General features: G+C 38.8%; 2 protein-coding genes across 8 annotated transcripts in view; both read right to left on the bottom strand.

Annotated features, from left to right (window-relative positions):
* Window positions 1-5,262, bottom strand: part of LOC146496668 (tumor necrosis factor alpha-induced protein 2-like) — a 53,627-nt gene extending 48,365 nt beyond the window's left edge. For 2 of the 6 annotated variants that reach the window (XM_085142744.1, XM_085142747.1), the window contains exons 1-4: window positions 4,379-5,239; window positions 3,522-3,802; window positions 1,982-2,092; window positions 480-593 (exon numbers count right to left, since the gene is read on the bottom strand). In XM_085142744.1, the coding sequence (XP_084998870.1) occupies window positions 480-593; window positions 1,982-2,092; window positions 3,522-3,789 (493 nt within the window). In that variant the 5' untranslated portion in view covers window positions 3,790-3,802; window positions 4,379-5,239. Of the gene's footprint in view, window positions 1-479; window positions 594-1,981; window positions 2,093-3,521; window positions 3,803-4,378 lie in introns of all 6 variants that reach the window. The other 4 variants (XM_085142748.1, XM_085142746.1, XM_085142749.1 and 1 more) reach the window with 4 other exon arrangements.
* A 1,881-nt stretch (window positions 5,263-7,143) lies between these two features.
* Window positions 7,144-24,829, bottom strand: LOC146496667 (tumor necrosis factor alpha-induced protein 2-like). 2 transcript variants are annotated; one of them, XR_014871091.1, is made up of 14 exons: window positions 23,381-24,829; window positions 21,669-21,779; window positions 18,759-18,863; window positions 17,814-18,459; window positions 17,445-17,556; window positions 16,148-16,270; window positions 14,459-14,553; window positions 14,252-14,344; window positions 14,026-14,149; window positions 13,801-13,920; window positions 13,530-13,685; window positions 12,828-12,949; window positions 9,317-9,586; window positions 7,144-9,148 (listed from the first exon to the last, which is right to left on the bottom strand). XR_014871091.1 is itself a non-coding variant. In XM_085142751.1 (14 exons), the coding sequence occupies exons 2-14, from the start codon at window positions 23,577-23,579 to the stop codon at window positions 9,397-9,399; spliced, it is 2,196 nt and encodes a 731-aa protein (XP_084998877.1). In that variant the 5' UTR covers window positions 23,580-23,600; window positions 24,327-24,829; the 3' UTR covers window positions 7,145-9,396. The 2 variants fall into 2 exon arrangements, 1 of the variants encoding a protein (XP_084998877.1); XM_085142751.1 differs by having other exon boundaries at window positions 7,145-9,586; window positions 23,381-23,600; window positions 24,327-24,829.
* Between the last annotated feature and the right edge of the window lie 2,099 nt (window positions 24,830-26,928).

Here is a 26,928-nt window from a genome sequence, read left to right as displayed (position 1 = left end):
TGTCATGTTACTTTTGCATGTTCTGGCACCTGTTGTTATTATATGGCTTGATTAAGGTACACATTAGGCTGACATCCGGCCCCAGAGCTGAAACTGTCTACAACTGGCCTTGTGCTGGCCCATGTGTGGGCTACATCTGGCAAACCAAATCTTGGCCACCAAAGGGTCGTCATTCTTTGCGGTATGTGGGCCATGTGTAAGCACATTCTGTGGGCCAGATTTAAGCCATACCAATTTTGCTATGTGGGATAAGGTTGCAATTTGGCATCAGCTTGATGTTTAAATGTGCACAGTGACAGGAAATAAAACACACGTGCAAAAAAAAAATCAAATACACATTACACCTGGCAAGTCTGGTTTGAAAACGTAAGGAGTAGAAAGGAGATATATTTGCAATAAAAAGTAAAAGTTAAAAGGAATACTTAAATAAAGCACTGAAAATTAAAAACAGGTACAGTAAAAGTATTTGTACTTCCCACCTTTTTCTTCCTTCAAGTCTTCAGAGGGGAGTGTATCCACTTCCTTTTTCCGTCTCCAACGAAAAGATTCTCTCAGTCTATTAAATGTATTTTCAAACTTCGGTATACTGGGATCTAAGAAAGAAAAGCAAACAGTTTAATATAGTTTGAATAACAAACTACAGGCCTGATTTATGGTCTTTTGTTTTCTCCACTTTCCACAGACAAGAGAACATTTTAATAAACATTTTACAGAGAAAAAAAATTATTTGCAAGTGTGCAGATTTTAGCCACTTTGGTTTGTTCTTTCATGGCTGCATGATCTTAAACATGAAAGCTGATAATAGCGATTTTTAAACAGACGACATTTGGAGTTTTTTTACTAAGGGTAACAGTCCATGCATAAATGATCTATACGCTGGTGGAGGGGTTTGTGTATTCCAGAGATCCCAGGGGCTATGATGTTGGGGGGCTTTTGTCCCCTGGTAGGGGTGAGGCACCAGATAAAGAGCAATTCAAAAACCCATATGAGAAGACCCAGGGAACAGTTTACCCTTACCAGGATAGGGTTACCGGGGCTCCGCCCTGGAGCAAAGATGTTCCCTGTGCCTTCGGGTCAGGAAACGTGTCCTGACTGTCGTCAGCCTCTATGTGCTGAATGACAGTTCACAGTACCAGGCCTTCATGGAGTTCCTGGATAGGGCGCATGAAGGTGCTCCAGCTGTGTTCTCTTACTGGGAGACTTCAACGCTCATGTGAGCAATGACAGTGACACGTGGAGGGATGTGATTTGGAGGAAGCGGCTGGGTTCTTCAAAGAGGGTGACTGATGGGTGTGCTCCAACTGTAGGGGGATCATACTCCTCAGCCTTCCCGGGAAAGTATATGCCAAGGTGCTGAGTGAGGGGAGTGGGAGATCGACAGACGGATTGGTGCTGTGGCTGCAATGATGCAAATGCTGTACCTGTCCGTCGTGGTGAAGAGAAAACTGAGCGTAAAAAGCGAAGCTTTCAATTGATCTTCTTCCCCACCCTCACTTATGGTCAACAGTCTTGGGTAGTCACCGAAAGAACGAGGTTGCAGATACAAGTGAGCTTTCTCCAAAGGATGGCTGGCCTCTCCCTTAGAGATAGGGTAAGGCATTCAGCCATCCAGGAGGGGCTCAGAGTAGAGTCGCTGCTCCTCCACATCAAAAGGAGCCAGTTGAGGTGGTTTGGGCATCTGACAAGGATGCCTCCTGGGCACCTCCTGGGTGAGGTGTTCTGGACATGACTGGGAGGAGGCCCCTCTGTCTCTCGGCTGGCCTGGGAACGCCTTGGTGTTTCCCCAGACAAGCAAGAGGAGGTGGCCTGAGAGAGGGAGGTCTGGGCTTCTCTGCTAAGGATGCTGCCCCCGCAACCTGGCCCCGAATAAGTAAAAAAGGATGGGTGCATGGATGGATGGATGGATTTGTATGTGAAAGTAAATCTCTACATATCCAGTATGCAGGATCATTGATCTAGTATTAAAATTAAGAAGTTTCACCTGTGTTTGATGGTGTTAGTGGTCTGGATTTGTGAGAAGAAACATCTGACTCATCATCCTCTTTTTCCTGGTTGCTCTTCGGAGAGGTGGATGCAGAGCCAGGACTCAGACCTGACAGAGAGGGGAGAAGAGGACATTTGTAAAAGCTGCTTTCTCTTTTAAACTGACTCTTTAGTCCCTAGTTTCAAAAACACATTCGTCTTTGTGGTGTCACAGCAATTAATGTCCTGCCACATGATTCAATTCAGGTTGAGCTCTGGACTTTTTCTGGGACGAGCCAAAACATTGATTCTTTGCTTTTTTTTCACCATTCTGTTGTAGATTTGCTGCAGTGCACGAGATCATTGTCCTGTTGCATGGCGTACTTTGGGCCAAGCGCTGGTTTCACATTTGACTGTAAAACACTTTGGTATACAAAGTAGTTCATGTATCCTGTAGCAGGCAAACCAAAGCCTTCGCCTCAAAGGATAACCTGAAGCAGAGGACAGACCAGTAAAGTGGCTTCTTCCACCCTCTTGCACAGGCTGAAAAGTCTAGTGTTTTGCTGTTAATGTGGGGAAAAATAAATATATCTTTATGAAATATAATAGACATTAAACTTATGGGGGAAAGAGCAATATTTTTATATCTTCCATTTCTTTGTATTTAAAGTTTGAGGTGAGTTTTTATATCTTTACCAGCACTAGTTAATGTTAACTCAAGGAAAACCCAGAGGAAAACTTGTCTGCTTATGTATGAGCCAGGCGCTCCTTCATTTAGCAAACGGACAGGTTCCAACAAGTTTAACGGTCTTCTTGTGTTTCGTTTTATTATTCTAAGGAAATTATGTCTTTCATAATGCATGTGTGCACATCATTCTGTCTGCAAACACAGTAGCTTGAAAAGTTTGGAATAAATTTTGAAACTGTAGACTGAGGTCATCTTAACTACTCATTAAAATTTGCTTTACAGCCACTGAGATCTTCAATATCAACTTAAAATGTGTTTATTTGTCAGAAATTGTCAAAAAGCTTAAAACTATGATTTTTAGTGTGTGCATTGTTTCTCACTGCCAGTGTTTGTAATGACAACATAAAGGTACATAGGCGATGATATATATGGGCAAGTAAATATGACATTAGTTTGTATACAAATATCATGTTTTACAAGTTAACCATAAATTCATTATATCTTTAAAGAAAGTTAGTTAGAAATATGGGTGGGTAAAAAAACGATATCCAAACTCAAAGCAATTTGAAATTAAATAATCCGATACTGATTGATTATTAAATCCTTAAATCACTTTTTGATTGGGAAAGGCGGCAAAGTAAGTGGTACTAACAAGAAACAGCTGGAGGAAAATTTTGCAACTGGTTAGTTTAATGCCCACAGTTCAGTAACATGATTGGGTATGAAAAGAGCATCTTAGGGAGACGAAGGTGCACCAATCTGAAAAAAATGGACACTCAGTCCTCTGGCCTAAACAAGAGAGACACCATCTAGCTTGCCATCTGTGTTTACATTTGACAGGAGATTTTATGAAAACCCCAACGGTACTCACTGGGTGACGGAGGTTGTGGTGAAGCCGCAGAATCCAACTTCTTTGCAGATTCATCTGATTCTGGTGATAACTTGGATTCCTTGTCACCAGGTGACGGAGGATTCTTCCGTGTTGGAAGCCGGAAGCTCCTTCTAAGCTTCCCCATCATGCCCACATTTATGCCACCATCAGTCGACGTCTTCTCATCGCTCTTGATGGATCCGTTGCTCTTGGTGGACACCGTGTCATTGCTGGGGTTCTCAGTGGACTTGTCCATCATTTGTGACATGTTATTCCATTATCTACCCAAATGTGAAAATGTAATAAATACTCAAGTAAAGTAATGAAGCATTTCTATTTTGTTACTTCTTATCTGCATTTTAATGATAGTTATAGTAATTTGTGAGAAAGTGCCTCAATGAACAAAATCTTACATAATAAAACCTGTATAAGTGCTGTATAAAGAACCAATTCATTGTGGCTTTCACCAGGATCATCATAAAGCTATATTAGAGATAACATTTTATATGCATAGATTGAAGTAGAAAAACAGAGAGCAACATGTTGTTGTTTTTTTAAATTTGGGACCATTTAATCTCATCTCTCAGGTCCTGGACTTTCAAATACTTTTTATCTGCTGTTGATCGTTTTTAGGCCTCGCAAAACTTCAATTTGTCCAGATTACTAAATATTTCAAGGACATGCTGAGACAAGAAATTATATGTCGCTGAATAGCAATGGGTGTGTTTTTGTATGTGTGCAGAGAGCGAGAGAGAACGACTGATTTCTCTCGCAGCTTTTTTTTTAATTGAGATTGATAATTAGTCCGTGTATGCAAACCGTACCTAGTTACAATAAAGAGAAAAAGATGTACTTACCTCCGGTTTCACACAGGTAATAGAACTTCAGCAGTTTCTTCCCGCTTTACTTGCTTTCGATTAATAGTTCAGGTTTGGCAAGGTGAGAGGGTGTGACATTTATAATGGCCAACGTCCCTTTATTTATGAAAGCCATACGTCACTAACCGTTTAAAGAGCAGGCGCACAAACGAGGGACAAAAGCAAGCGTGTCAGGTTCACAGAAACGGGACAGTTTCCAGTCTGAGCTGTGAATAGAGTCAGAGCACCTTACAGGCGTGTTTTGGTCAAATGTATACTTTACAGGTGAGACAATGAAGTCGCAGCATTATTTCTGCTGCATAACCTTTGACAGTGTCGCAGTGGGAAGAAGAAAGAAATACAACAATAGGTGTCAAAAATGATAAAATCTCTCGAAACCAATGTGTTGTACTTCTGAGACTTTTTTTTCTTCGTTGTTGTTTTTTAGAAGTGTAAAGAAGGGAAACTGTGCAATATATCACAACAGGAGAAATTAGAGAAAATACCTGTAACCTCTCACGCTGGTTACCACTGATATAGATGCGGATAATTGTGCTCAAGTAATGAAATCAAATGCAACGTGATCTCAGTCCAGCAGCGGTCCCCAAACTTTTTTGCGCCACGGACCGGTTTATGCCCGACAATATTTTCACGGACCGGCTTTTAAGGTGTCGCGGATAAATACAACAAAATAAAACTAGTACTGGTACCAAAAAAAATGAGATTTATTCATAACACACGTGAAAAGACCCAGGAAAACAGAGTTAATGATAAAAACGATAACAAAATAACGCTGAAAACCCTCAAAACTATACATTTCACACCTGAGCCTCAACTCTCGCGGCCCGGTACCAAACGACTCACAGACCGGTGGTTGGGGACCGCTGCGCTAGTGGGCGATGTGTGTGCTATATTTGTTTCGGGAAAAAATGTTGATTGAGTCTTGTGTCTACATTTTTATGGTATATGAAAAATGGAGCAAAACTTAATTTTTAAGAAAGTGTTGTTTACAGAACTGGATCTGTAAATCTCATGAATATCTGTTTGAGTATTATTTACAACATGGTTTCTATGTTTGGCAGGTAAATGTACACAAGTAGCATTAAAACCAAATCCAACGTGACATTAGAACAGGGGTGGCCAACCAGTCAGAGACCAAGAGCCACTTTTTTTTACTGTGTTACCGTAAAGAGCCACATCATACGCATAGGCACACATGGACATCACCCATCCTTTCCCCTCTCTCTCTCTCTCTCTCTCTCTCTCTCTCACACACACACACACAAAATACACACATCTCTGCTCAGCCAGATTTATTGTAAATGTCACACACCAACACGATAATGACAGAAATGGACTCCTACAGTACTAAAACCACAGGCCAGTCATTTTCAACAATGAACATTGTGTGCACTGTCTCACACACACAAATTCTCAGTTCAACCAAGTCCACAAACAAAAATATAATAATCTACAATAGCATTTACTTTTACAATGCATGTTGTTTAGTGGGACTTCTGGCATTCCTTGCCTTGAACAATCCTCTTCAAATCCGGCTTGTATTCCGTTGTTGCTACTCGGAGCAATTCTTTCACATGAGTGTCAGTCAGAACAGATCACTCAATCGTTTGACACAGACCGTGCAAATATTGCCAACTGAGGCTTGTCTTGTATATCACAACTCTCATCCAATGCGACACTAAAATACTCACATGCTTGAAGGTCAGAGTGCAACTGTGATTCAATAGCCGCGTTAATGTCCGATATTCTGTGTTCAACAGTGTGGCGGGACAGTTGGACGTCTGATACCATGCGTTTTAATTTGTCGTTTTCAGGAGACAAGATTTCAACAACGTCACTGAGACATTTTTTAACAAACTCCCCTTCATTGTATGGCCTTTTAGCCCGTGCAATGTTCCAAGCCAGCTGATAGGATGCGAGCGTTATGGTCTCTGACCGCTTCGTAAATTTTTGGAAAAACTGTATCTGCTTTTCTGCCTGACTTTTCAAAGTGGCCAACTCGTGCTTGCGAAGTTCAGTCCCTTTTGAAAATTCCTGGTCGATGTTAGCATGGAGTGAGCTGAAGTGGCGCTGAAGATTTGAAGCTTTGAAGGCGCTAATGACGTCTGACATATAAGGCAGAATGGCTTGCCATTGCGTTCAACAAAAAAATATAAACTCTCCCACTCTGTTAAAAACGTCCTGTGTTCATCTTCATATTTTCTTTTTGCTGTGCATTTTTTTCCTGCCATTTTAAGGGCGAACTTGCTCCTACTGGGAAACTTTGCGGTATTTTCATCTCACACACATGCGCATTTGATGAAAATACCGTATTGAACTCAAGCGAAGCGAACGCGCACATTTTAAAACAACATAAAAAAACCCCAAAACACAAACACAAACTTTGATATGAACGTAAGAGCCGCATGAAACCAGGCAAAGAGCCGCATGCGGCTCGAGAGCCGCGGGTTGGCCACCCCTGCATTAGAACATTTATGTCCACTAGAGGGTGGTCCACTGGTGTGTGCTGTAGTTATGCGTGCAGGGGTTTAGTCTTTGTCCATACCTTTTTGAAAAACAAAGTAGAATTGGGTTTTTAAATAAGATGATAGAAATATGTGAGATTTGTTTCCAAGTGCTGTTTTTATGCGCATAATAATAATAATAATAATAATAATAATAATAATAATAATGATGATGATGATGATGATGATGATGATGATGATAATGATGATGATACTACACATAAGATTATACATTTATCTGAAAAATGAATTGACTTTGATGGTTATCTGCCTGGTTACCTTTACAAAATTAACATAATATATACTTTTGATGTGAAATATGTCACGTTTCTGTGTCTGATGTCAAACACAACAAATATGACAGGACAAAGGGTAATATTTTTATAGAGTGTACTTTATTACTTCACTGTAAACACGATATTGCCATTTATTATTCATTCTTGTATAAATACCAAAATAAAGACTTATTCTATACTAACTTGCATAAACCAAGAAACAAACATAAATTACTGCAGAAATTCTGACTTTTTTCAGTGGTTGTGTACATTTTTTAAAAGCAGTACCTTATATTATAGTATAGTATTATTTACAACACTGAGAAAAACTAATAGATAATATCAAAATGAAAACTTCACTTATAGTGAAAACATATTGTGAAAACTTCACTATGAGGTTACATGTGAAACAATGTTCCAGTGCATCGGAGTATTATTTATCCATGTTGTTACAAGACTTCAGTTCTATTATTTCAGCAGTATCTAATACAGTAATAGAAGACTAGGAAACACTTCCAGCAGAGTTTTTATTATCCAGGTTCATCAATGTTGTTTAGGTGTAAAGCCTGTGTGTCTGAGTCCACCATGACATAAAACTCTCATCTTGTGTCTTGTAAATACACAGAGTTTACAACAAGGTGCAAACATGAGGTTACACTGAAGAACAAGAAGGTCAGATTATATTTGCCAGAAAACATCTAACAGATGCACAGTTCTCGAAAAATTATATTTCAAAAGATGAAACCAAGATTAACTTGTACTAGAACCATGGGAAGAGAAAATCAGAAGAAGGAGAGAGCATGTGACTGATTTCACGACCACATTATCTGTGAAACATGGGGAGACAATGAGCCTCATTTACTAATATTTGCCTGGAAATATTTTTTTACCCTGTGCAGAAATCAAACGCAAAATCCCATTTGTGAAACGTGCATGCCAACCTATTTTATTGTCACCACGGTGCATATGTTAGTAAATCAGAAGCGTTCGGAACAAACATGCACATTTCCTCGCTCCCATTTCTCTGTGTACAAAACTATGTTTACGTCCAAGTGAAGCAGAGCACGTGGTGACGATGTTTTAAGAGAGAAGCCTGCACCTCTAAGACAAGAAATAAGGAGCAAGTTTAACTGTACAAAATGGATTAACAAATAACACATAAGTGATGATCTTTCAAAAATAATAAATAAGTAAATAAAAAGCAACACTTAGGCTGATTATCATTTCCCCTGAGACACAACAAAATGTCTGAAAACTGGCTGCCAGTGTAACCCGACCACTGGTGTTGATTTAGATGTGACTGCTGATAGTAGCAGCAGGGGGATTCTGAGGTGTACATGGATACATATTCAGCCAAATGCTGCAAAACTGACATGACGGACTTTTTGATGTGAATACATTTCTCAAGTGTGTTATCATGTTTCATTATCATGTGTCACTGTTCTGTCCTCTAGCTTTTGGGTCCTGTGACCCTCATGTTTAGTATAGATTTAGTATAGGGTCTCTGCTTCATGTTTCCTCTGTTCCCAGGTCTGTCTTGTTTCCATGTCTTAGTGTGTAGTCTGCATCATTGTGAACTGTCTCATGTTTTCTGTTTTACTTTGGCGAGTCTTGTGTCGTGTTTTCAGTGTTTTGCTTTCACGTTGTCTTCTGTGCATATTTAGTGCGTTAACCTCTGTTCCTCGTCTGCATATCATCCCCTGTTCCTCTTTTCCTGCGTTCCTCTACCTGTGTTGCTAGTTTTCAGGTTTCCTCATTCTTTGTCTCAGGTTTCATGTTAGCTTCTCCCAGTGTTGTTAGTGCCCCTCGCTAGTGACTGTTCCCCTCACTAGTTGCTTTTCTAGTGCTAATAAAGGCTCGTCTTCAATTTAAACATTCTCCTGCATCTATTTTGTCTGCATTTGGGTCCACATCTCTCGTCTCCACACGGTTTGCCTCACAAATCGTGACATTGTCTGTTAGAGACAAATCTAACATATTAAAAGATACGGAGTCATTAAATTCATTAAAGTACTGTAGCATCATGCAAAGAGCACATTTCACAATACAACACAAAATGCAAAAATGCAGAGAGGAAAGACTGTCTCATGCAATCTGGTCACATGAGGACATACACAGTGTGGTGTTTGTTATAGTACCTGTAACATTAGAATCAGGCTTGTCCATGGCAGTCACTTTGTACATCCTTACTGACAGACTGGAAGCACTAGAATTCAACTTATCCACTGCATGACGTAATACATGTTGGAAATGAACGGCTCATCACTACAACATTGGAGAAAAACCTCCGGGTTTCACCACCAGTATAGCTTTCTTTTAGTGTGTCCAGCACAGTGGATGTGATGGTATTCATGTCGGCTTTAGAGAGGTTTGTTTTGAGTTTGAGCAGAGCCGAAACATGTTCTTCACTGTTGGTGACAGAAAAAAGAAAAGGTTATAAAAAAAAGATGTGACTTAATGATTATGTTTATATGCTGTTTATCATTACAAAACCAGAGACTCTGAAATAAGACTATCAGTGGAAGTACGTCAAATAATAAGTCTGAGCACTTTGTCAGTTCACTGGTGTGTTGACTTGCTTACTGTTTATGAAAATGTATAAATTCCATGAGATGCAAGCAAATACTGATGTTTTCAGCCAAGCTTAGTTTATATGAATATATATGCATCATGAATCCATATTTGATATTAACAATAATTGATGATTGATAAATGATATTAACAATGTGAATAAGAAAACTTTCAATACAAAGGTTACAAGTTTAATTCATTTCTTTAAACTTTTAGTCCAAGACTGCAGGTCTCAAATCAAACAGCTGATTTGCTGATCTGTATTATTGAACCTGTTATGTCTTTTTCAGTGTGTAACCAGTTTTCTGCCCCTGACACTCCTGCAAACACTAACAGCTGTCAGTAACGCATCACCACACCTATTTAAAGTACTGAAAAAGTGGAGGTGGAAAATGTGTCCATTTCCAATTCAGTTCAATTACGTTTTATTTATACAGCAGCAAATCACAACAACAAGGCTCAATGCTGTTGTAATTAAACATTTCTGTTTTAAATACAACAGTAGGTGAAACTCCTATTGGTGACACTGATATGTGCCTAAATTTACATTAATCTCCCAGTTTACACAATCACAGTCAGCTGATGCAGACTGTGTGGAGTGACGACCAAAATGCAGACACGCACAAACAAAACTTGATTCTAACAGAGACCATAGCGTTTATTATGGCTGAACGAGCAGTACAAAAATAAAAGTGTAAAAACTATTTGAAGCTAAACAAAAGCCTAAACTGGATAAAACTAGAAAGAAAACATAAAATATCCTAAACATGAAAAAAAAAATTAAATGTGACAACTTGGTACGAATACATGAAAACATGAAACCCTGGAAACCTGGCATGGCATGACATGGCCGGATCACAGACGATTGGATGAGGAATGAATGAAAACACACAGGCTGTATCGCAATTCAGGGTCTGCAGCCTTAAAGGCCGCATTTTAAGGGCGATTACGTCACCGCGACGCAACGAAGGCTGTCCCAATTCAAAGGCTGCTCGAAATGCGGCCCTCAAATGCGTCCTTAATTTCCCTGAATTTTAAAGATGTGGCGGTGTAGACTTCGTGGCCCAACATATCCCAGAATGCATAGCGCGGCGGTGGGTGTGGATAGTTTTGCCAAAAAAAAACAGCGGATGAGGGGCGCCCGAAGAGTAAACTTTAAGTAAGTACTGAATATTATGTCACTTATTTATGTGCAAATGTTTAATAACGAAGAACATCAAAACATTACTGTTGGCCACATGTCGGCAAAGTTATGTGACATTAGTGACGTTTGTACTAACTTGGTTTTAAAGCCTTTACTTTAAAATATACGCCGTTCAATAGCTGAGCTTAATCTTACAGAGAATGATCAAAGCTCATGTAGAAACAAACAAACAAATGAACAAAAGATTTTCTCCTTCATTTCTGTCAAACAAAGCTGTATGAAACGTTTCCAGCTGTTAGTATCATGGTTGCTAGGCAACCTGGGCAGCGCGACGGAGGCTAGACCGTCCCATTTCACAAGCCTCGCACTTCCGGCCTTAGCGGTCTTTGAGTACACGGCCCTTGAGGATTGTTGAGGCTGCGTACTTTAAGGCTGCAGACCCTGAATTGGGACACAGCGACAGACTAAATGCACACAGGAGGTGATCAGGGGAAGTGCAAACACTTGGGGAAACAGCTGATTAGAATGAACATAATGACACCACAGGGGAAGTAAAACTAAAGACAACGAACATGGGACACCAGACCTCTACAAAATAAAACAGGAAACATAACGCAGACGTGGCACACGCTTGACAACATGAAACACGCAGACATGAAAACACATGACAGACTAAGACACGCGGACTCAACATGAAGAACTGATGAGGAACACTATAAATACACACATAGGAAAAAACTGGAGATGAGGCAGCCATAACCAAGCACAGAACATGATGGCTGCGGAGAAACACATGACGGATGGAAAGGGACATGAGGGAAAACATGTAAACAAGAGGAGAAGACGGGAGACAAAGACATTACTGAAACACATGATGGGCACGGGAGACATAAACACAAGAAGCGAAGACACAAGGGGAATCTAACAGAAAATAAACTAGAACTGGGCAACCTAGGCAACCTAAAATAGATGAGCTAAAGATAACTACATGAACTTAAACATAAACCATAAACATCAAAATATATTAAAATTCAAAACGTCAAATGACCCAGGATCGTGACATACACTAGTTTTACCAAATAACTCCCCATGAAATCACACACTTCTGTGGTGCTGATACTTTCAGACACACAGTCAGTCTATATGTGAGTGTTATCAACAGCAGTGTTTATGTCCCCTGATTTCCTTTCTCCTTTTCCTTTAAGGATGTGATATTATAGTATATAGTATATCAGAAATCTGTTTACTGTTTTTATTACAAATTATATCAGTAAGGAAGCTGACTAAATATTAACTGATAATTTATGGCAAAGGGGTGGGATTAAATAAGTGTTTACTTCTTCCCACTCCCTTTCAACATGTAAATTAATAATTTTTTTTGTATGTAATTTGTACAGTATTTTTTTTCTTTTCTTATTTTCTTTTCTAAATATACTTGTATATTGTTCACATGTTGAAATAAATTACCAATCAATCAATCAAGGTTAGAAATAAGACAAGAACGAGACAGTTTGGTTTCTGGTGCCACATTTGGAAGAAATCTCTCTTTTCACTCTAATTAACAGCATTATTGACTTCATCTCCACACAGCTGCTGCTGCTTGTCTCATGCCTGCATGTTTTATTTAGCTTTCAGTTTCTCATATTAGTTTCCATGAATGTCGCTCATCCTGCTGACAAGAAACATCTGAAACCAATTAAGATGTTTTGCTCAGTCTGCTTCCTGTTTTCCCTCAGCTCTCTCTGAAAAGTACGATTGTTTATCCTGACCTAATGTCTCACAAACCTCTTATCATGATATAGTTCTGTCCTTATTGTTTATGTTACAGCTGATGCAACAGGCCCAAAAAATGACAGCACATTGCATTTGTGTGAGTTATACTCTGTATGTTTCTGTATTAAAGTAAATAATGTCTGAGTCAATTCAAAAGTTACCTGAGGTCGGGATAAGCAGATCCCAGTGAAACGATTTCCATCTGTATGGCAGGAATATCTTGGAGTTTTAGCACTTCTGCAATGTTGGTCAGGATTTCCTTTAACCAGTCTTGTTTGGATCCCTGTGAAGACAAATCAGTGATGTCATTTTAGTCTGCAAGTTTCCCAAAACTCTAATGTGTGTAAGATATTAATTTCTGAGTTACACATTTTTATATTTATGCATTTATCTTCCCAAGATTTATAAATGTATCTTTTTTGAGTGGGGGTGGGGGTGGGGGGATCAGAATAATAAATAAGGACAGCACATTGTTGAACATTGTTTCTGCAGTCTAAAGTTATTATCAGACTTTTATAGAAATCATGCCTTTGACTCATAATGTAACTTACATATAGACAATTTGGTCCATCACTTTCTATAGCTCACACTTTTGTTCTTAAGGAATGACTCCATTGGTTTTCCATTGAGTGTATTATGTCCAGCCTTGCAGGATCACATTTTAGCCAACTCCTCTGAACAGCCTTTTCAATTTTACAAATCTTTTTAATCAAATTATTTTTAATCAAAACTTCCAAACCAAATAAATGTGAGTTGAGCTGATTCTTCTTCTTATTTTTTCCACAGCTCAGCAGAAATCTGATCACTTTTGGGTTTTATTCATGTCTCAGCTTATTCAAGTGTGCAGTGAAGTTGAGTCTCACCATTCTGGCAAACAGCTCGTGCAGTTTCTCTGCATTTTCTTTCACAGTCTCGTAAGCCTTCTGCTGCTTTTTGGTGTTCTTTAATTTGACTTTTCCTTTCAGGAGCCTCTGGACATATTCTACTGTCACTTCCTGGTGAAGCTGACCAATCAGCTCCTGAATTTAGCCCAAGTATATAAGTAGTCAGAGCACATCATAATCCTTTTACTTAAACATTAGCAATGAAGGCAATAATGGCCATTCAGTCCATTATAAAGTTTCCTCCTTTTACCTGGTAAGAGGACTGACTCGAACCCTGAAGTTCTTGAAGCTCGTCTTCAGTGCTGTTCAGCAGCTTCTCAAACGTGTTCTTCTTCAGCCAGTCACTGGTTCCCAGTTTCTGGTAGTGTGGCTGTGTGAGGAACAAATAACAAAGTTTTTTAAATCTTTGATTAAAACATATTAGGATTTAAGTACTCCTGATGATTATTGATATCTGCAGTTGTAAAGAACTTACTTTGAGGACCTTGTACACAGGGGTTAATAAATAAGTGTGGGCAGACTGTTTCATCTCAGTCAGGACGTGCAAACATTTTTTCTTCACATCCTCTGGGAACAGATCGTGCTTCTCAAAGAAGTCCCTTTAGACAGACCACACAGGACACATTAGCTCACAGTGACGTATTCACCTGTTATGATGAAGTTAAAATCTGAATTTCCATCTAACTGGATCAGAAACATACCTGAACTGTTCGACACAGCTGAGGTTTGCCTTTATGAAAGCTTTGCTGTGCGGCTTGTTCTGCTTAATGATGTCTTCATGAAACTTTTTATACCTGCAGGAGATTAAAAACAGTTTTCACTTCTATTATCTTGTTTTTACCAAACATAAACTAAAATGTATTTTCAAATGACAATATTTAAAAGACAGCCTTGTGAAGCCTTGTTACCTCTGCATGAAGTCTGTCAGGTTGGATGTTATTTCCTGGGCCTTGTGTCGGTCTCTTACAGTTATATGTGCTGATGTCACGATGCCGTTGATAAACTGAAGACAAATGGATTGACAAATCAGTGGCAGTTTTAAGTACTCAAAGCACTTTACACAGCAATGCACTTCCATCATTTTCAGATCCAGTTAAACTAACACCAGGAACCAAACCCAGTGCTTTACAATGTTAGTGACAAACCCAAGTGATTAAACTACAGAACCATGGGAGGGTTTGAAACTGTGACTCTGATCTGACAGTAAATGAGTTTCTATAAATGACCCGAACAATAATGACGGTCTTTTCCTTGTTTGTTAGTCTTTTTCTCAAAGTTTCTCAAAGTCTTTTTCAGTTTGGTTAATATGTGCAGCAGGCTGGAAAATATTTGTCGGCACTTCTTTGGAAAGTTTTGAAGTGGATAACAGAGTAAATGTCATTCTGTACATTTTGCTCTCCTATAATCAAAACAATGTTCTGTCAATATTTCACCACAACAATTTTTTATTGCACAGTTCTGACATAGCAATGTTTTTAAAGCTTCTCATCATGGTCAACAATTAGAAGTCAACCAATCCAAGACCAGAGATAGATAGTAACGCGTTACAAGTAACGTGTTACTGTAATCCGATTACTTTTTTCAAGTAACAAATAAAGTAAGGGATTACTATTGCAAAAAAGGTAATTTGATTACTGTTACTTTCCCGTAAGCACGCTGCGTTACTGCGTTACTAAAACCATGATTTTTTTGCGAGAGTGTCTCATGACAATGATGTAAGCGAGTGCGACGTTCATGGCAACAGCTGTGTGCAGATCAACAATGGATAATATAAGGAGGGCGGGAGAGAGTATGACCGTGCAGCGTTTAAAGCGTGGAAGTACTGACCTTACTTTGAGTTTGATTCCGTAAAAAGTGACAAAAACATTAGCGTCCGCTGTTCACTGCGTGGGAAGAAAACTTCTTTTTACAGCGGAAAAAAACCCTAAACTTACGAGCAAGCACCGACAGTACGCTGCCACGGGAATGTGGAACTCCCAAATCCTTCCACTGACCGCTACAACACACCTGCACCAGGGTAAACCTCCGCCTGCCCCACTCCTGCTATACAGGTGAAAATAGAGCAACAGGACCGCTAGTCTTTGATTTTTTTTTTATTTTCTGCTGTGTTTCGCTTGCATTTATTTAAACACAAAAAAAATATTTTATTTTATATGCTAGAATGTGCAAAAAATAGGTTTAAATGTTAAACAAATTTCTTCCAGTCAGAGAATGGTGCATATAATTTAATGTTTGCTTGATGCATAAAGTTAAAAGATTAAAACTGATAAAACAAGTTTTAAAAAGACACTTTTCCATTTGATTACATTTTATGATGGATTATGCAGAAAAAATAGAATTGGGCTGAAAGATCTATCACTTTATCACCTATTCAGGTTGTAAATAATTTTTTTAAAAAGTAACTAAGTAACTGATTACTTTTTTGGAGAAGTAATTACTAATTAGTTACTGATTACTTTTGTCAAGTAACTTGACCAACACTGTAAGGACCCTTAAAGCAGGCCAACACAAGTGAGGCCTTTCACTTTATATTAATACATTTTTATAAAAGCATCATTTTCAGCCTCTTTTATATCAAGTTGTTGCAGCAACTCTACCTGGATGACATCATAGGCCACAGGACTGGCGTAGCAACCATCATCTCTTGTCGGCTCCTTTCCTTGATCCCACTCTTGCTTTGCTTCATCCAATACTTGGCCAATATATTTCATCAGGTCGCTCTAAACACACAACAACACACAGCTGTCACTTTTAAACTGCTTTCATGTGTAAAGATTTAATTACTGACAATAATAATTACATCAAGAGATGGCACGATACCACTTTTTTATGTCCGATGTCATAAATTTGGATCTCTGCAGATACTGATATGAATCTGATAAAGTGTATTTTATCATCAATAAAACTGTCTTTTTAATATCTTGTACGTTCATACTCAAGCTTTACAAAACAAAACACTGAAGCTATTCTATTATACTTGTATGCACAAAATACACTGCACCCAAAATATTTTGCAGTTCAGCAATACTAATCTTTTTATTTAAACTTTTAGCACAACTTTAAATCTAAGTATTTAAAGTAATATTCAAAAAGTAATTTTATGCACATTTCAAAAACTCTTTGGTTCTGAAATAAAAGAAGTGCAACATCAGCACAAAATAATGTTTATATTCAACAACTAAAAAAAAAACAGGTTGTATAATGGACCCTTTTATGCTTAAAGCTGAACATAAATAGACATCCAGAGTGGAAAGCAGTGCAAACAGATGCAAACATGGCTTCATGACACTCATCTTTTATCAAGATGGATGTCAGCGTAAGCTGTTTGTATCACATTTAACCTGAGACTGAATTTTGTGTAATTTCTATACAAAACTTAAAACACATATGAAAAAAAGTGTTTTCTTAAATTTTTTTTTTGAACCACGAAACTGTTTAGCTTGCAACACTGCTGTTTGATGAAATGCTGGTTTGGAAGCACATAGTGAGGCTCCCGATGCTCCAAATGTTTTCAGTGTGAAGTAACTCCAGACCGCTGACAGGTCTCGCACACAACTTCCGCTCTAACCAGTGACGCATACTGCTCCAACGTGCTAAAGTACTTAGCTGAGTTACGCCATGTCGCAAGTTTTGTGAGGTGCTTTTGTGATAGTTAATAGATCGGATTACACTTTTTATTTCTCAATATCCAATCCAGTAATTTAGGTCAGGATCGGACCGTTACCGATACTCTATATCGGATCGGTCCATCCCTAATTACATCTACAGTATTATGTATAAAAAAATATCCGTCAAAACCAGCAACTCTTCGATGCTGCATTTACACAACTCACTTTAAGCCCTGCACTGACCATACTGATTAACTGGATACATGTCTTAGATACACTGTGTTACCTGTTGTTTGCTGAGGTACTGCTCCTCCAGAGGTTTCAGTAAGTCGTCAGGAAGCAGGTTTCCCAGCGCTTCAGTATTGATATTACTGGCCAGCTCAGGTTTTTCAAGGATTCTGATACACAGAGCAGATAACACACGAGTTTCTATAAACACCCCAAGTTGTGTTTAGTCTACAAAAATGACATTTTATTTAGCACATTAAGAAAATGAGAAATTAGCTGTTACATTTGTATTATTGTTCCCTACCTATCTGTAATTGTTCAGGTATTTATTCTTCAAGGATCAATGAAGGACCTCACACTGACAGACATCATCATGTTTAGGCACAGAAAGATGCTGCTTCAAACAATAATTGAACTGGTGGCTTACCCTGGATAAAACTCCTTCACCCATCGCAGGAGGAAGCTGCGGTCCTTGTCATCCAGATCAAAGTCTGCAATCTTTTTGAGTCTTGCGCTGAAAGTTTGATGGTACTCTCTTGCATAAAAGTTACAGATGTCCATCTCTGGTGGGTAGCAGTTCTTCACAACCTCCACCACCCACTGCAGGTCCTCCTTCAGCTGCCTGCCCATGGACTGGATGTCTGCCTCTATAGATGACTGGTTCACCTGATCACCAATGGGGCTTGATGGATTATCCATACGCCCACTTACTAATTTTTGAAGCAGTTCGTCATGGTGCTTCTTCCACTCGCTGGGCCTCCAGGCTGGTGGAGTTTGAGAATTTTGTCCCCACAGCTGGTCCTGCTCTTCCTCAAGGTTGATGGCTTTCACTGCAGATGTCAAAGCAGACACCTCTTTCTCACTGCTGAGAGAAAGACTCTGCTGCACAGTCTGCTCTATGCACTCTTCAAGTGCTTTATGGTCTGCAGCAAGCTTTTCTACTGCTTCCTCGTGATCTTTGAGTGCATCAGCCTCTGTTATCTCTCCAAACAGATGTTTCTCCCTCTCGATCAGTTGTTGAGTGGCTTCAAACAGGCATTGTCCTTCAAGGCATTCCTCAAAAGTAGGAGTCACTGGTGGACAAAAACAAAGATGAATCTTTTTAAATTATCAGCACTATTTTATAGATCCAGGCTCTGTGAAACCGCTTTGATACTTTCTCAAGTTTTCAAGTCCTAAAGATGAAACAGGGAAATATTTTTTTCTAAGATGGGTTGGAAGAAGAGTTTATAGCCATTAATATTTTCTTGTTCCACAACTTTACTGTGGAAAACACTTTTCTTTATGTTTACTACTGCAACTTTGGACCTCTGACCTTTTATAATATTTGAATACACGTCCAATGTTCCTGAATACTAAAAAATATTTTCACCTTTTTCCTCGATCGAGGGGGGTTTATCCTCGTCCTTTTTCCGTCTAAAATAAAAAGATTCTCTCACTCTCCTAACAGTATTATCAAAAGTGGACGTAGTGGGATCTGAAAGAGAAAAGCACACAGTTTAATGTCGTTTCAATAACAGACTGCAGGCATCATTTCTGTTTTTGATGGTGTCCAAAGTGTCACACATAATTGAATACAAGCATTTAATAATATGGCCAATTTCACATGTGCTTTTATTGTAAAGAAACCATTTTTCTTGTGTCAGTGCTGTTACAGTCCCGGGTGTTACCCTGTGTTTTGTGTCTAATTTCTATTTCTTGATTATTGGTTATTCATGGTCTTGTTCTCTTGATGTTATTTGTTGTTCTGGCTTCTAGTTTAAGTCAGTGCCTGCCACACAGCACATCATGACAACTGAATTGCTACTGTGACTGAATATTTATATTTATTTACTCTATAGAGGACATGGTTAAGATATCAATTACATCCTGGAAATATTCTATAACTGCAAAAATTTGCCATTTTGCATACTTTAAATATGCTCTTAACGCCTGGATTATTGCCCAGGTTAAAAAATGTTATTTGAAGGCATCAGATCAGGATTCAGGAAACAGACACGAGCAGATACTTCAGAATTCATATGAATCAGCGTATGTCCTCATCTGCACCTCTCGTATGAGAAGCCTCAAGCACCCAAGCTTCAGTCCTTGGACCAGTTTTCTTTAGGCCATCTAACTAATTGTTTTAATGGACTTTCTTACCACTGCTATGTAGATTACACAGTTTTACTTTTATGTCAAGCCCAACAACATTAACAGCCTTTCCTGCCGCAGTGACTGCTTCTCTGCCATTACTAATTGGATGCAGTCAAATTTACTTCATCTCAATTGCAGTAAAACTGAGGTTCTAGTACTTGGCCCAGGCAGTTTCTGTAAGGAGATGAGTCAGTACCTCTGCCCCTTCACTAATGACTTCTAAAACTAAAAACCTTGGTATAATTTTTGACCAACACCTGAATTTTGAAACTCATATCTCAAAGCTCACCCAAACGTGGTTCCTTCACCTCAATATATTGCAAAATTCTGTTACTAACACAACGACAGGGCGCTGCTTACACAGCAAAGCTTCAGAAACCTGATCCCTGCAGCCGACCTTTCTGCCCCGTTTAACAGGATCTTGTAACTGTCTGACTTTAAAACCAAAGATAATTGTGCTTTTGAGGTTGTTGCACCCAAACTGTAGAATAATCTTCCTCACTCAATCAGGTCTGCTGACTCTGTTTGTTTTTTTAATGACTCCTGAAAACTCAATTTTATAGATTAGGGTTACCTTAATCTTTTTCCTTTTAAATCCGGCCATAGCGTATGGCCAAACATAATCAATGATCCTACAAACTGGCAATGTAGAGATTGCACTACATCTTCACTGTCCACTTGTCTAAGCAAGGGCTCCCTGGAGCATCTGCAGATTGTCCAAAATGCTGCAGCAAGGCTTCTGACCAAAACATCTAAGTACTCTCATGTGACACCGTTGCTAATGCAGCTCAATTGGCTCCCTGTTGAATTCAGAGTCCATTTTAAAATTCTGGTTCTGCCCTTTAAAGTTCTTCATTGACAAGCACCAGCCTACATCACTGAACTTTTACAGCCCTATGTCCTTAGGAGGTCCCTGAGATCATATGATCATATTCAGCATACAAGGCTGAAAACCAAGGGAGATTTTCTGTTTTTGCGACTGTGGCCCCCAGACTGTGGAACTCTCTTCCTCTGAGTTTAACCCTTTAAGACCTACCATAGAACCAAGTCCGCCAGAGCTTATATTATATTTTTACATGTTGTAGTGCCATTTTTAGTGTCTTCATAGTTTTATTTTTGAAATACACCAATTTTTATATACTGCAGGAAAAACAAAAATAAATATTATAATGCAAATTTGCAAAAAAAACAGCATATGCATCAAAATAAACTATTTCCAGCAGGGCAATATGAGTCCTAAGCATCCCAGAAACGACACAGAAAGTCATAAAGTCAAAGATAACTTTTAAAAACACCAGTATAAGCTCATAAGGCCCTGATGCTAAAAAACTACATTTCCGCAAAATGACATCACTTCCGGTTTCGGGCAGGTCATGGAGGACATGCGATAGTTCACGCTGATGGACGTAGGAAGTGTTACAAACAGCTGATCGGATCGGCAAAGCGTGTTTCTGGAATATTATGTTTTTGTTGCTGCAAGCGCTTTTTATGCAGTTTTTGCAAAGCTATATGTGGAAGGAAACCGTGACCTAGGACAAGCAGATGGCATAAGATGTAAGTACAACTCCTCCGGTTTCATATGCAAAAAAAATTATTGCGCTAGCTTACGTGGTTGCAGTGCTACCGGGATTTAAAAATAGTTACGCAAAACAGAGCGTGCCCGCTCCGACCGGCTTTAAAGGGTTAAGATCTGTGGACTCGGTGGTCTCTTTTAAAAAACAACTAAAAACACATCTTTTTAGAATTGCATTTTGTTAACTTTTGTCTGTTTCTGTTTTATACTTTGTCATCTCTTTGTGAAGCACTTTGTGATCTTTTTGTCTAGAAAGGTGCTATATAAATAAAAATGTATTTATTTATTATTAATAGTGCAGCACACAATGACAAAACGACCTGGCTAGCATGCATACAGTCCTAACCTCACCATCTCTGGAAAAAATATAAGGAATCAGGCCTTGTCACTCAACATCAGATCTGGGCCTCAGTAATGCACTTGTTCAAATGCAACAAATACAGTTTGGAGCCAGATGCAACAATCTGATGGAAACCCTACAACATGAGGTGGAGGCTTTTCCAGCAGCAAATTAGTGCCAATGGTTTCATTTGGCACGAGAAATGATCTAGTATTAAAGTTTAGAAGTTTCACCTGTGTTTGATCGTGTTAGTGGTCTGGATTTGTGAGGAGAAACATCTAACTCATCATCCTCTTTTTTCTGGTTGTTGTTCGGAGAGGTGGATGCAGAGCCAGCATTCAGACCTGACAGAGAGGGAAGAAGAGCACATTAGTAAAACAGCTAAACTGACTCTTTAGTTTCAATAACACATTTGTCTGAAGTTTATTTTCCTTTACGTGGGTGTTTGTGTGTCCATGGCTTTGAGATTGCTTTGTATTATGCAAACTGAAGAATGCAAAGTTTAAGTCATGTTGGAAACAGAACAGGCTGGTGCAGCACGGTGCCAGCACCTAAAAGTGAAACTGATCGGCAGAATCTTGAAAAACAGTCTGACCTCATTTCTAATCAGATGATGATTTAGAGTTAATCACATGACTTGTGGTAAATTACCTAATGTGAACAGCTGAAATGTATAACTGTATCTTTGATAGAGGCTGAAAAGCTTAGCATTGGAAATTAAACACTGGGTAAAATGTTGCTGTAGTGTGTTTATGTTCCAGTATGATGTGTCTTAAATGGTGTTGTTTTGATTTGGTGCTTTTCCTGTATAACATTATCAGTCCCCCATCACTGTGGAGGAATTTTGCCCCAGTCTTCTTTACAATGATGCTCTCTACAGATCCTGCCACAGGATTCAATTCAGGTTGACTTTTTCTGGGATGATTCAAGTCATTGATTTTTGCTTTCTTTCACTATTCTGTTGTAGATTTGCTGCAGTGCATGAGATCATTGTCCTGTTGCATAGCGTACTTTTGGCAGAGAGATCGTCACATACAGAGGAGTTCATGTGTCCTGTGGCTGGCAAACAAGCCCAAGCCCTCACCTCAAAGGACAGCAGAGGACAGACCATTAAAGTGGCTCCTTCCACCCTCTTGCACAGGCTGAAAAGTCTTGCTGTAACACAAATTTTGATATGCTCTACTGCAAAAAGAATTGGACAATGTTTTATGGTTTATGCTGTGTTTTTATTCTACAGGCTACACAAAAATCAGGGAAAACCCAGAGGAAAGCTTCTCTGCTTTCCTTCATTTAGCAAACAAACATAACAGACACATTCTGACAAGTTTTATAAGTCTTTTTGTGCTTTGTTTGATGTTTTTTACCTCTGCTGAGGATATTATTAGGATGCCAGTGTTTGTACTGACAATATAGAGGTATACAGGTATAAAGAGCATCTTAGGGAGACACGGGTGCACCAATCTGCAAAAACATGGAACAATTTCACTACAATGTTCCTCAATGTGAAGTTGTAAAGACTTTGAATATCTCATCATCTACACTACATCATCAAAAGCTTTAAAGAATCTGGAAAAATCTTTGGCACCAGGCCAAAACTAATAGATCCCTGTGATTATCGGGCCATTGGGGAGCACTGCATTATAAACAGGTGTGATTCTGTCACAGTCACACTGTACGACATCAGGAACACTTCCTGAAATCACTGTTTGTGAACACAGTTCACCGTGACGTCCTGAAATGCAAGTTAAAGCTCTGTGGCACAAAGTAGAAGCCAAATGTGAACATGATCGTCATTTAAAATAAACTGAGGCACGATGTAAAACTGTTGGTTGGTCAGATGAAACATGGACGCTCAGTCCTCTAGACTAAACAAAAGAAAGACCATCTAGCTTGCCATCAGTGCTTATATTTGACAGAAGATTTGATGAAGACCAAAGGTACTCACCGGGTGACGGAGGTTGTGGTGAAGCCACAGAGTCAGAGTTTTTTGCGGTTGGAAGTAATTTACGTAGGACATTGGCTTCCTCGCCACCAGGTGAATGAGGATTCTTCCGTGTTTGACGCCGCAAGCTGCTTGTAAGCCTCGCAAACCTGCCTTTCTTCTTGCCGGGGTTCTCAGTGGACTTGTCCATCATGAGTGACATTTTATTTCATTATCTACCCAACTGTGAGAAAGAATACAAAAGAAGGAGGAGAACAGGAGCACAGATGTTCATGTTAAATCTAGGCACTAAAAGTAAAAAGTAATAAATACTCAAATAAAGAAATGAAGTATTTGTATTTCATTACCTCCTATCTCTGGATTTTAATAATAACTATAGTAATTTGTGAGAAAGTGTCTCGATAAATAAAATCCTGTACATTCACACCTACTTTAACCCCTACAGCACACTTACAGCACTTTGAACAAGTTTATTCACAAACCAATTCACTGTGGCTTTCATCAGGATCATCATAAAACTATGTTAGAGATAACATTTTATATAGATAGATTAGAGTAGAAAAACACAGAACAATCTGTTGTTTGTAATCTGGCAGCATTTTCTCTCATCTCTTCGGTCCTTGACTTTGAAATACTGTTTATGTTGATCGTTTTCATGGTCTGGGAAAACTTCCATTTGTCCAGATTGCTAAATATTTTAAGGTCATGCTGCAAACCATGATAAAATATACCCTGTTTTCAGCTAATAGCTCTTTGGGAATTACCTTGTTGGTACAAAACTGCTAGTTTATCTGTCGTGTTAGTAATACTAAATATATATATATATATTGTATTTTTATTTTTTTTTAAGTCTAAATCTGTGGAAACAAACTACAAAAGTAATTTAATAGCTAAAGAGTTTAATCCGTGTATAGCTAGTTAAGAGAGTAAAGAAAAAAGGTGTGCTTACCTCCGGTTTGACACAGGTAATAGAAAATCCCGCAGTCTGTTCTCGCTTCACCTACTTTCGTTTTCTAGTTCAGGTCTGGCCAGTGGGGGGAGGGAGCGAGGGGTTAATGAGCAGGCGCAAAAGAAAGCCTGTCACTTTCCCATAAACTGCACGACTTCCTGCCATCCTATGTAAACTGCTATGGGAATTCGGGCTCTTTTTGGAGAACCGGCTCTTTTAGCTCGACTCACGAAAAAGAACCGGCTCTTTCGACTCCCAACCGGATCTTCAGGTAGTTTTGTTGGTTTAATTAATTTATAATATTAACAACAATATAAAATTATGCTCAAACGGAATTACTAATGTAAAAAAAACGTGGTTTTATTTATGTTTATATATACGTATTCAAGGGGGTCCCTAGAGACAAAGCACATACGAACTCCAAAACACATTGCTAGCGTTAACTAAACATCCAAAACAGAGCTACCTTGATCACTTAAATTACACAATTGAAAGAAAGCAATATATAGGTATAGATAGATATATATCTGTATATCTATCTATATCTATATCTATATATATATAGATATAGATAGATAGATAGATAGATAGATGGATAGATAGATATAGATATAGATATTTACAAGTAATTTTTTTAAAAAAATCTTCATTTACCTGTTACTATAACACACCAAATCCGGTCATTGGTACTTCCTGGCTTGCGTAGCCACTAAGTAACAAGAGCTCAAAAAAAGCTCAAAACCTAACTATTTACATTTCAACTCTTAACTATTTAAATTTTCAGCTTTTTCCTTTTAAACAAATTTAAAGTGAAACAACACAAAACACTGCAAACCACAACACAATAAAATATAAGTTAAAATATGCAACAACAACAAAAAAAAAAAAAAAGAAAAAAAAAAAGAAGAAGATGCACATTCTCTGTCATATAGACCTGGGATGATTTTTTGGGAGAGTGTTTTCCTGCCTGGAATTGCATACATAGGATTCACTGCATGAATGAACTTTCTGAATCCTTTATCATCCGCAAATAAAAATAGTTGTGGATGATTACTTTAAGTTTCTAATGTGACGATGTTGTCTCTTGTTGTTGTCCCTGGCTCTCTTTCTCGCTCTTTCCCTCCAGCTCTGTTCCTGTGCTACTGCCAGTGTAACTATCGCCCCTCCCCCCTCTGCTCAGTGCAGGCACAGGCTCACGTGCAGAGTGAAGCGGAAAAGGTGCGAGAGAGACAGAGAGAGTGAGAGAAAGAAAAAAACCTGCGACTCCCAACAAGGAACCGGGTCGCGTCGTTCACTTCAAAGAACCGTTTCGGTCGCGACCGACACATTACTGCTGGGATTGGCACCAGAGCGCCCTGCAGGCTTGTTTCGTTTTCGCCGCATCGTTTCATGGTCAAATGTATACTTTACGGCTGATGAAGCCAGCTCTCATATTGTACAGAAAAGGACATCAATGAAGTAGAGCCTTACAGCATTCAGAACTCTTTACCATTTATCATCAAGCACGTAGGGAAATGTGTGCCGTGTGCTGCGACCACTTTGTATACTGAGCTTTATTTACTTAGAAGACTAAAAATGGCGCAGCATTATTTCTGCTGCGTAACCATTGTCAGTGTTGCAGTGGGTGCTCAAGAAATACAACAATAGGTGTCAAAAATAGTAGAATCTCTTGAAACCAGTGTGTTGTATTTCTGAGACTTTTTCTTCTTTGCTGTTTTCTTAGAGATGTAAAGAAGGGAAAATGTGTAATATATCACAACAGGAGAAAATAGAGTAAATACCTGGTCACCACTGATATACATGCAGATAAATGTGCTCAAGTTATAATGAAATGAAATCCAGCGTGATCTCAGGCCACTAGAGGGCAATGCGTGCTATATTTGTTTCAGGCCAAAAACTATTCATTGAGTCTTCGTGCCTACATTTTTATGGTATATGAAAAATGGAGCAAAAGTTCTGTGTTGTTTGCAAAACTGAGAAAAACTCATAAATATCTTCAAATGCAAAGCACCATTATCAGATGAAATGTCACTATTTAATCAAGGATTCCATGTGAAACAATGTTCTAATATTTCAGTATTATTTAACACTTGGTTTCTATGTTATTTCAGCATTATACATACATACTGATACAGTGATATTATAATAGGAAAGGCTGAGGTAGACATGTAATTATACAGGGTCATTAATGCCCCTGTATATGTAATTATTTTCATAACACACTTTCAATCCTGTACTGGTAGTTTAAATGTTACCTTTGTCCATAGTGAGCATTACCAGTTACTTCCTTAATGTTGTTGATGGTGCTGCGCTGTTTGCAGTCCACGGATTTCCATGGACCTGCTTATCTCAGGAGCAGCTCTGAAACACAAAGGCTGCTATTGAGCACAGGCATCAGATTAGTGTTGCATAATAAACAGAAAGCTGTGGCGTGAAGGATGTGTGTTTGCGAGTCCAGCTGTCCACGAGCGTTACAGGTTAAATTCTAATGAAGAGCTCTAAAAGTCTCATCTTACACTGAGGAAATCTGATAATTTGGTCGTATTTGTTGTATCGTGGCGAACAAATGTTGAAAGATCTCTACTTTGATTACTCTAGTATC

This window comes from Neolamprologus multifasciatus, chromosome 19 (genome assembly GCF_963576455.1).
Source record: "Neolamprologus multifasciatus chromosome 19, fNeoMul1.2, whole genome shotgun sequence".
NCBI lineage: Eukaryota > Metazoa > Chordata > Actinopteri > Cichliformes > Cichlidae > Neolamprologus > Neolamprologus multifasciatus.
The sequence above is the reverse complement of the archived record's forward strand: the minus strand, read 5'-3'. Positions and strand labels throughout refer to the sequence as shown.

Bases quoted from the DNA above. Each gene is read 5' to 3' on its own strand.
- LOC146496667 (XM_085142751.1), bottom strand. From the start codon at position 23,579: ATGTCACTCATGATGGACAAGTCCACTGAGAACCCCGGCAAGAAGAAA. The intron at 12,950-13,529 runs GTGAGACTCAAC...TTGTCTTCACAG, and splicing joins ACGAGCTGTTTGCCAGAATG to GGATCCAAACAAGACTGGTT. The intron at 9,587-12,827 runs GTAACTTTTGAA...TGTCACCAACAG, and splicing joins TCTGCTTATCCCGACCTCAG to TGAAGAACATGTTTCGGCTC.